Source organism: Lactuca virosa, chromosome 8, assembly GCF_052849685.1.
Source record: "Lactuca virosa cultivar CGN04683 chromosome 8, Lactuca_virosa_CGN04683_v6, whole genome shotgun sequence".
NCBI classification, from domain to species: Eukaryota; Viridiplantae; Streptophyta; class Magnoliopsida; order Asterales; family Asteraceae; genus Lactuca; species Lactuca virosa.
The window spans coordinates 147,546,070-147,556,698 of NC_136433.1; the positions used below are offsets into that span (position 1 = coordinate 147,546,070).

Here is a 10,629-nt window from a genome sequence, read left to right on the forward strand (position 1 = left end):
TATAAAAATTTAAAATCATTTAAACAAAACGTTTATATCTTTACCAATATATTTTCTAAAATTTTCTTTTAGTAACTCACTAAAATAGTATCACGAAGACTATCAATTACTTTTTTGAATTTGGATAAAAAAATTATGTTATATTTTATAAAAACAATATTTCTTAAAATTAAAAAAACAAACAACTCAAAAACTTATTGTTAAAAAATAGTTTTTAGAAAGTCACTAATACTATGAGCAGAAGTATCTCTTCAATTTTCATGATTTTTGGAAAAACATTTTCTGGGTTTTACTATAAAAAATATTATTTTTTTAAAATTTTCATGATGATGTTTATTTTATAGTGAATTAAATTTTAAGAACTTTGGTTTTCAAAAAACAATAAACAAAAATTCTGACTAGAAAACAAAGAGGGTGGAATTAACCTTTCCTGGAAACTACCAAAATCTCAAACATAATTACGAAAACGACATATCATCTCATGAGATTTTGCCGATAAATGAAATTAAATCTTAACCTTTTATTTTTTCAATCCTATGGCAAAGATTTGTCCTTACAATCGTCACTCGGTCATATATATATATATATATATATATATATATATATATATATATATATATATATATATATATATATATATATATATATATATATATATATATATATATATATATATATATATATATATATATATAGAGGTAAGTTCAATTGAGAAAATAAAAAAGGTTGAAAATGGGGGAATCATTCTCAGCCACTCATTTATTTTTACCGCAAAAGCATCCGTCGTACCAGCGGAAATGGGAAATGAATAGACATGTGTTTTCCAACAAAACATGTTTTCTTAAACTATGCTAATCATTACCTTAACATATACAAAAACATAGTTTTTTTCGTTTTTTTTTAATATTTAAAAAGCTATTTTTATCGAAAAATGATTTTAAATATACCAAAATTCATGATTTTTTATTCTCTACAAATAGACATCCATATTGATATAGTTTTAAGATAAAATAAAAAATTTATTTTTTTTATATTTTCAGCTATCGTTATTCATAAGTGAATAAAAATGCATCAGGTTTTATTACAGTACATTCGTTATTCACTTATAAATAAAAAGTATGATTAAATTTTTTTTTACAATTTAAGTATCATTTATATATGAATATAACATATAATAAACATAGTATATTCATATTTAAATATTAGACGATGTATTCACTTGTGAATATTAACATAGTATATTCACTTGTGAATATTAGATGGTATATTCACTTATGAATATTAAATGATATTTTCATATGTTAATATTACATAGTATTACATGATATATCACATGTGAATATTACATAGTATATTCACTTGTGAATATTAGATGATATATTCACTTATGAATATTATACAGTATATTCACATATGAATATTACAAGGTATATTCACTTGTGAATATATTCACTTGTGAATATATTCACTTATGAATATTACAAGGTATTTTCACAAATATATATAATTTTTATGTTATTCATATATGAATAACATACAAACTTGCATATTTGTTTTGTGTTTTTAATAAATTCAGGTGAGAAAACATATTCATATGTGAATATAACGTGGTAATTTAGTTTATGCATTTCATCAAACAGTTGGAGTGCATACAAGTTAATTTTTTTAAAAATGTTAAAAACATGATACTTTGGCTGGTGGGGGAGTGTTCCTCTAGAGAGGTTGGTCCTGTTGATTGTAGGAAGCTACAATGTGGTGGTTTTTCATCATCGGCGTCGTCATCTGGTTCTACTCCAACTTCACATTCTGTTACCATTACACTAGTGGTTTCCATGGAAATCGAGCCTTGTAACGCTGCTTATTTTCTCTTAGCGGTCGTCGGAGAAGGACAAAGATGAAGTTCGAGGTCGCCGTTATCTGAGATGGTGACGATAACACTAATCGGAGTTGGATCTGCAATGGTGGTGCTAAATCGAGTGCTAAATCGTATCCTCTGACGGCGGTGCCAGATCGTCCCCATCAAGTGGATTCCGTGACCCAGATTCACGGTTGCTTATGTGGTAGGATGAGAGATGTAGTGGTGATGTGTAGATTAGAGACGAAGATATTGATGGAGTCCAAGAGAAATTTCCCACCGCTCATTAATGTATTTGGATTATTTACAAGTTTACCACCGTGCGTTTTTTAAGCTCATTAAATGATTGGCTGAGAATGGTTCCCCCATTCTCAACCTTTTTTTTTTCTCAATTGAACCCTCCTCTCTCTCTCTCTCTCTATATATATATATATATATATATATATATATATATATATATATATATATATATATATATATATCTTCCGTCCTTCTGGTACCCTTGAGTGCTTAAGCAGAAGATTTGAAATATATGACCCAGATTTGTTCTCGTGTTCTCGATTTCATAATTGTTCTCATTTGAAAATTCACATATATATATATATATATATATATATATATATATATATATAGACAGTGGCCTTTGGGTTCCGTGGTGGTGTTGGTTGGAAAAAATTTTGGTCGGATTTTTGGTTATAACTTATAACAATCACCATTGATGTGGAATGTTACATATCATGTGCATAAAATATTACTTATAAAAATATATTATGTGTAATAATTCTAATAGTATATTACATGAGTAATATTCAACAAGAATATTACATACAATATATTTTTATAAACAGTATGTGTAACATTACATAACATAGGAGTAATATGTATAATATTGACTTCATGAAGACTTGAAGCAGTGGTGTCACCGACAAACCACCTTCTTTCCTATAAGTGGTTCTCGAATATCTTTCTAACGAACCTGATCTACTCCGACAAACTTTGACAAACTGATCTCGTTCCTGTGGCCTACCATCATATCCTTCTCTCAAATCCCCTTTCCGCCCTCGTCATGTCATTCTCGACATTCTTTTTCTTGTTTGGGGATGGTGGTTTGGGTTTTAGGTTTACCGGTGGATCTAGAGAAGAATATGTTTCTCATAAATTTTAGAAGATTGATGGTGTTGCAGGTTTTGCGGCTATGTATATGCATGTGTTTGTTTATACAAGTGGTTGAATTCTTAAATGGAATTTTGGAAGTTAGTGGTGTTTGTGTCCGGATAGTGATGGTGGCAGGAAGTGGTTTCTCTACTACTAAATAAAAAGAGGGGTGGAATGGTTTGGTTGTTTCATTTAAAAGGGACCCATTTATTTAACTAATATTTTTTCAATTAATTTACGACATAAAAAAGGTAAAAAAAATCAGTAAGGACAAACCATCCATTATGGACCAAATTCAAAACTAAAACCAAATTATGAGGACTTTTCGAGTGAGAAAATCAAGTTGTAAACTAAATATGTAGATAACCCTAAACCAAAGGGACCATTCATGTAATTTGTCTTTTTTCTTATGAGATATATATAAGAAAAGGAACGATGAAAAAGCAATACAAAACGAAATTAACACACGAAACATTAAATAAACTGCTGATTACAAAATTCTTTTTAGATATCTTTGGGGATCAGATCAAGGACCACATGAAACAAACAACTTAGTGCATAATAAAATACGAAATATTCATAACGAGCGTTGAAACGAACTAGAAACAACAGATGATCCATTCATCCATTACAGAAAGTATACCAGAGTACAAAAAAGATATGCAGAATCTTTTATCATTAAAAACAGATTATCGCATACTCATTACCTACATAGACCATTCGATTAAACCCCCATACTCATACTTACCATCATCACCATTGTCATACGCTATGGTGTTCTTGCTGTAACTCACATTGCGAACTCTCTGCTCCTTGTAAATCTCTTTGTACCCACTCTCCGGCCGACGCCTTCTCCTCCGCCGTTGCTCGTCCGTGGAGCACCATCTGCTTGTCACTGTAACTTATTCAGGATTTTTTCACGTAAATGCCTTTGCTTCCTCCTTTTCCCCCGTTGAAGAAGGTTACCGGTAGTGATGGGTTCACCTGTATGGACGCTATGCAACCGGAGGAACCGACGTTTGCCACTGATTTTGACAGGAAGTTTCCAGATTCTTTGGATCCTTTCGTCTTCTTCGGTGATCGGTAAGAAACATAAACAGAGTAAAAACTTACTTACTAAAGAAATAGCGAAACCCATGAACAGAGTTTCAACAAAAAGAGTAGAACTAAACAATTTGACAAGAAAAAAATGGAAGAACACTTGTACAGTTCTCTTAATCAACGAAGAACCAGTGCACAAAAACAATTACAAAATAAAAACTCACGACAGAAAAAGATGAGAGGAATTTTGGGTTTCCTCTGATATGAATCAGTTTTAACACCAGAGAAAACTCAGAGTAAAAATGAGTGAATCAATAACAAATGAGGAAAAAACACATATTAAAAACTAATGGCGTGAAGGTGTGACGGTTTCCGTTAACGGTCAGGCACGTTCTTCCCCCCACTACTGGCTACATCGATAAACCTACGTTACTGCCACCGTTTAAGACCACCCCACTGAAAAGGGAAAATACAGGATAACTAAAATTCAAAAAATAGTTGAGATAACTATTTTTATCAAATTATGGTTTAAGTTTTTAGTTATAATAATAGTTACCATATACTTTTCTATCAATTTATGAAGGTAATATATACTTCAAGGTTAAAGACATGACAATGCTAATGTGATTATATTTCAATGGTAGTTTTTATTTTATTTAGAGGTCCTTTAATACAAAAAAGAAAGAAAAAACCCTAATAGCCTTAGGCGTCATTTTGATACCAAAGAGTTGAAGAAACCCAAATATGGCAGCCAAATGAACACTTGTGAGTCGTGAATTTCAATGATTAGACATGCGACTACACATTTTGCGGAAACAAATATATGTTGTAAAATATAAACTGATGTGATCAAGCGTTCAATGGAATGGACACAAACGATATTGCGGTGACGGACGACAATATCTTCAGAGACATGGGATCGCAAAAGAAAAGTCAGTCGTATTCCGCAAGGAGGTCCTGATAATACTCTCTGACTGGGAATACTGTCAAGTTAGTATTTCTGGCGAAGGTGTCGCGAAATAGTGACTAGTGAGGGTAGTTAGTGAGAAAATATGTTACCATCATTGATGACGGTTTAGTCATATTTATCGTGAAAGTGAGTATTTGTCTTTTACTAGGATCCGTGAAATTGGATTCGTGCCATACAAATAGTGGGATGGAACATTCAGTTGTCGGTTGCTTGTCTCTTATGGAAGGATCGTCCTATTGGTTAAGGAAATCGTGGGCATCTGTGATATTTTTTGTGCTGACTCCGTAGTCAACAGCATGCCAGCATATGAACATGTTATTGTATTTGGTCTGAGCAAGGGGCTTCTAGGATTTTTCCTTTGCCTAAGTGAGTTGGAGTTAAATTTATTTTTAAATAGAGAAAAAAAAACAAATTTGACTAATTTTTTTAACTATTTCTAAGATTTAAACAAAAATCAAGCATTTTCCAAAATAACCATCAATTTTGCTCTAGTCATTGTAAAATTCGCAGGAGAAACTGTGAAACCACCAAAGAACGATTCTTGTTTTTGAGAGTTTTACTCAACTTTTCCAAATTTGCAGTTTTACACGATTGAGTAAAAAGTTCGACGGTGTAATTTTATGACATACACATATTTTTCAATTCTCTCAGTTTTGATCTGTTAAGCCTCTAGTTGTTTCCAATGCTCCTCTATAGACCTGAAGTAGTACTTAATAGATGAAATGATTAGGTAAACTTAATTTAGCTAATTAAAGGTCAATTAGTGAAATAATTTTAAAGGCATAGTTTATACTCACGGTCTCAAACTTTAATAATCTAAAGCTTGTAAAGATCCGTTTGTAGAATTGAAAACCCAGTTGTAAAATCAAAAGCACTAATACCCTTAGGGGGTGTTTGGATTGTATGGTTATCTTCGTAGGATTTTGAAATCGTCAAAGAATTTAGATTTAGAGAGTTTTAGATTTTGAAGAAATTGAAATTTGTTGTGTTTGGTTTATAAGATCTACATTGAATTTAGTATAATTCACATTTTCATCTTAACTTCATTAAAAAAATTAATTTGATAATAAGATTGTCTATGATTAATGGCAAAATTTAAGGAGAGAATGAATATTTACACTTATTAAAGGATAATTTGAGAAAACAAATTAATTTGAACGGAAAGGTCTAAGACGATTTTACATAATCCATTAAAAACACTTTGTAATTTAATATCCTTATATATATTTTTTTTGTTCCGGACATGGATTATACCGAATTTTAATTCCAAATCCATTCAAATCTAAGAATTTAACCAACCCAAAACGTATTAGGATAGCCAACTTTCACACTACATGTATCGTTGTATTATAAAATACAAGAAAACATTCAAACTCGACAAAAAAATCACGAAAAAGAAACATAAAAATACTATAACCACAAAAGAACAAATTATAAAGTAATCATAGTCATATGTTAATCATCCATGATGGTCGATGTTTGTTTTCAAATTGAAGACTATTTCTTCGTTATTTACCTTCGCTATGATACTTCATCATGGACCATAGACTCATACACTCTTTGATTGGCCTTCTTTGCCTACAAAGTTAATAAGAAGCAATGCACGATTAAATAACATAAATGTTACATGTAGTCTCATTTCAACTATATATCATAAAATATGTATAGTTCAAATAAAAAACGACTTAATAAGAAATTAAATTAGTGAAAGAAGGCTTTTTCCACTAAGCATTAACTATTTTACAGATTTGCACTCATTTTTCCTTCCGTTTCTTCATATATACATTGTGTGTATCAAATATATTTTAAACATCGTTTATTAAACATAAAAATTCGAATAAGAATAGCAACTTACTTCCTTTTCCCAGTTTGTGCATAATGTCAAAACATAAAGAAAGAACGCTTGAGCAAATAATGCCGCAATAATTCCGTACCATAATCCCTACATAATAAAAATAAAATTAAATAAAAGAAATCTTTGAAAAAACAATAAAATGTGATCAAAGATGAAAAATTAACTACCTTTCCTCCCATATGAAGTACAAAAGCAAACAAGATCGCTAAAGGAATCCCGATTAGATAATACGCTCCTAAGTTCACAATTGCACCAACTTTTTGTCGACCACTCCCTCTAACCGCCCCTACGAATTAATTTCAAATCACAGTATATATTATAAAAACAAATAGAAGCTTCTGTTATCTCACATCAACCAGACATATGCTAGATTCTCTCAAGGACTACATATATTTTAACATGGTATTAGAGCCAGCCGAAAGATTATATATATATTTAAAATGGTATCAGAGTTGATATGATACTGAAAATCTATCTTAGGGACATGTTGATGTCGGTTAGATGCTTTCTCATATGCCTAACTTTGTCAGTTAAAATTAAAACAGTACAACTGTCGAAACGAGTAATTAATTGACCCATTGTCACCTGAAAGTACGGATTGGATGCCATCAATGAAATGAGATCCGGCAATAAGCAACATCATTTGTGCAATATAAGTCACCACCTCTTCTTCATTACTATAACAATACCCCCATAGTTTTCTCCCAAAAATCAAGACCATTGAACCCAAAACCCCTTCGGTCACTACCGCAACCATTGCAACACGTATCGCTAAACGTGCTGCTTGTGCCCTCCCTGCACCTAATTCATTTGAAACCCTTACACTGCAAACAATTCAAAATATTAAACAAAAGAATGTGAATTCCAACAAGTTTATTCGCGAAAAAATCACCTTGTGGCGCTACTTAGACCAAGAGGAATCATGTAAATCATTGAACACGTATTCAAGCTGCCATGAAAACTCAACTAGTTAGCCATAATAAGATGATAAAATTCAGAATATAAAGAAGGGCACAAAAATAACCAAAATCGATGGACTCATTTAACAAATTAACCATTTTATTTACTAATTGAAGAAACTGTCCACCTATTTCCTTTTGTGAATTACCTTTTACCTTTTTCAGACAAAAGACTTAAAAAAACATAATTTTCCTTTTGTGAAATAACATTAAGTAAAATATTAAATTATTAACAACTTTGCAATATAATCATCAAATATGACTTTTTTTTAATCATTTTTTTTGGTAATGTGGAACATTCATATATCAAAATTGCAATATGCAATTGACCTCCTTGCAAAAAAAAATGGTAAGTTCGTAAAGTATCACCACACATTTTGGTACTTTTGTAAATCTTTGCTTTGAATTCCATTAATGAACCTGATAGAAAGAACCGAGGTTTCTAGTTGAGGATTTGGAAGAAGACCAGATAACAACACCATCATCTCAAACGACCATATCTCCAAACTGTTCAAAGATTCACATACTTTTAAAATAAGGGTAGATTCAAAAAGTTGTAAACTTTATGAAAAAAAAGATAATTTTGATTTTGAAAAGGGTAAATTACCAGACCATAATTGCAGAAGGAACAGCAAGTTTCAAAAATGTCGGAATGTTACAGAAAGCTTCTTTCGAGAAACCAGTCCAAGTCTTTTTACACGAAGGAGAAACCCGAACATAAATCGCCAACAACAAAACATTAATCCAAAGAGAAACAGCATTCGCCAATGCTGCACCTCGACTTCCGAGCCCAGATTTAAACACCATAATCCAGCAAACAAGAACATGAACAAGCGTTGTAATCCCAGTGCTTAACATCATCGGAACGACATTGTTTTGAGATTGAAGAAATCGAACATGGCATTGAAGTAATGCGTTTGCAAAAAGACTAGGAATCATGAATCGAGCATAGAGTCCAGCTTCTGCTGAGATTTCAGGATCTTGTCCTAGGAAAGCAAGCAAGGATCCTGCATTTGCCCAAATGAAAGCAAGAGGAATGCTCACTGATAAAAGAACAATCATCGCTCTCTGCATATGGATTCCGAGCATATGATATTGTTTTGCGCCATATGATTGTCCACAGAATGTGTCTAAAGCACTTCCCATTCCAATCTGTTCACCATTGAAACAAGAATCGAACTGGGTTTAAGAAATTGGTTGATATTTGAAACACCATGTAAACAAGACGATGAAATGAAAGAAGAAGATGAACTAACCATCAAGCTTGTACCAGTGACGGAAGCAAAAGAAGTAGCCATTGAAGCACCGGAGAGAGCAAGCTCACCAAGGTGACCCACAAACATGACGGAAATCATCGATAACCCACAAATCAATAGATTTATTGTCATCAAAGGCCCTGCTAAGTATAACTGCTTCTTAAATTCTGTCAATATCTCATCTTTAGTGTATGAATATGATCGAGCTCTCTTTTGTGATTCTTGATTCACATGATGACTCAGAAGTGGCGATGCAAGCCCTTCTTCCTCCATTGTTGGTAACTCTTTGGGAGTCTACAAGAACAGGGTCGTATAAAGATACTGAAAAATATCAAAACGATGACGGATGGAGACAAAGATACAATTTTGTTTTTATAAACGATTTTAGTAGACTGAAGAACAAGTGGTGAGAGATGCTTTGTATGTTAGTAACAAAATCGTTTTTGGTTTCTTTTTTATAATGGGTGGAAGTGTGATTTTCCACATTAAATACTCTAATAGTGGGATTCATTATAGTATCAGCAAGTATTTCCAGGAAAGTGGAGGGTTTTTCTTGACACTGAGTGGTGGCCAACTGGATATTTCTTGTTCGTAGTTCTTACCATGGAAGGAAGCAGAGCATCTTTCCGCATAACGACATTCATCCTGTTTAATGAGATAACATTTTATATACATTCTTGAAAATTACTCTTTTAGTTAAATTACAGAAAATAGCGCTTTGTATTTTTGTGTTCTTTTGTTATATAGAATTAAAATATGATTTTTGTTCCCAATGAATGTTATTCTCTTTAATTAATATCTCGCTAAGGCTCGCAAGTATACACATATCTCCACCATATAAAAAAACGTTGTCGCTTAAGTGTCATATCATCACCACTTTCACACCACATGCTCGTACTATCTGGTACTTGGCACATCTGCCAATGCATGGTGGTGAGGTGGCATAGGTCCACGACGTGCACACCGGCCCACCTTTGGTGTGTGCTAACTTGGAACCACGTGGCGAGGCATGACATAAGTCACAACTGCTAAACGCCATTCTCCATCCCTTGCTTCTCTTTATTCTTTTTTCTTCTGGTGTTGCAACGTGGAGACCATACCAACAATGGTGGTGTTGCAACGTGGAGACCATAAAAACATTGTCACTTAAGTGTCATATCATCATCATTTCCACACCACATACTTATACTATACTATCTGGTACTTGGCACATCTGCCAATGCATGGTGGTGAGGTGGCATAGGTCCACAACGTGCACACCAGCACACCTTTGGTGTGTGCTAACTTGGAGCCACGTGGCGAGGCATGGCGTAAGCCACAACCGCTAAACGCCATTCTCCATCCCTTGCTTCTCTCTATTTTTTTTTCTTCTGGTGTTGCAACGTGGAGACCATACCAACAATGGTGTGGTGTGAAGGTGTGTAATGGTGAGGTGGAAGGAGATCCACACATGCTATGTGACCATTATGGAATTTATATGGTGGGTCATCCATAACCATAAGTCAAAAAGTTCTTAACGAAAATTTATTTTCATAATT

General features: G+C 32.8%; 1 protein-coding gene across 1 annotated transcript; it reads right to left on the reverse strand.

Annotated features, from left to right (window-relative positions):
• Nucleotides 1-6,310: 6,310 nt before the first annotated feature.
• On the reverse strand, nt 6,311-9,551 carry LOC145132439 (protein DETOXIFICATION 16-like). Its single transcript, XM_079067220.1, has 8 exons — nt 9,092-9,551; nt 8,443-8,987; nt 8,256-8,342; nt 7,769-7,825; nt 7,462-7,700; nt 7,044-7,162; nt 6,877-6,963; nt 6,311-6,599 (listed from the first exon to the last, which is right to left on the reverse strand). The coding sequence occupies exons 1-8, from the start codon at nt 9,362-9,364 to the stop codon at nt 6,543-6,545; spliced, it is 1,464 nt and encodes a 487-aa protein (XP_078923346.1). The 5' UTR covers nt 9,365-9,551; the 3' UTR covers nt 6,311-6,542.
• Between the last annotated feature and the right edge of the window lie 1,078 nt (nt 9,552-10,629).

Bases quoted from the DNA above. Each gene is read 5' to 3' on its own strand.
- LOC145132439 (XM_079067220.1), bottom strand. From the start codon at position 9,364: ATGGAGGAAGAAGGGCTTGCATCGCCACTTCTGAGTCATCATGTGAAT. The intron at 7,826-8,255 runs GTTCATTAATGG...TTTTCATGGCAG, and splicing joins ACCTCGGTTCTTTCTATCAG to CTTGAATACGTGTTCAATGA. The intron at 6,600-6,876 runs GTAAGTTGCTAT...TTAACTTTGTAG, and splicing joins GCACAAACTGGGAAAAGGAA to GCAAAGAAGGCCAATCAAAG.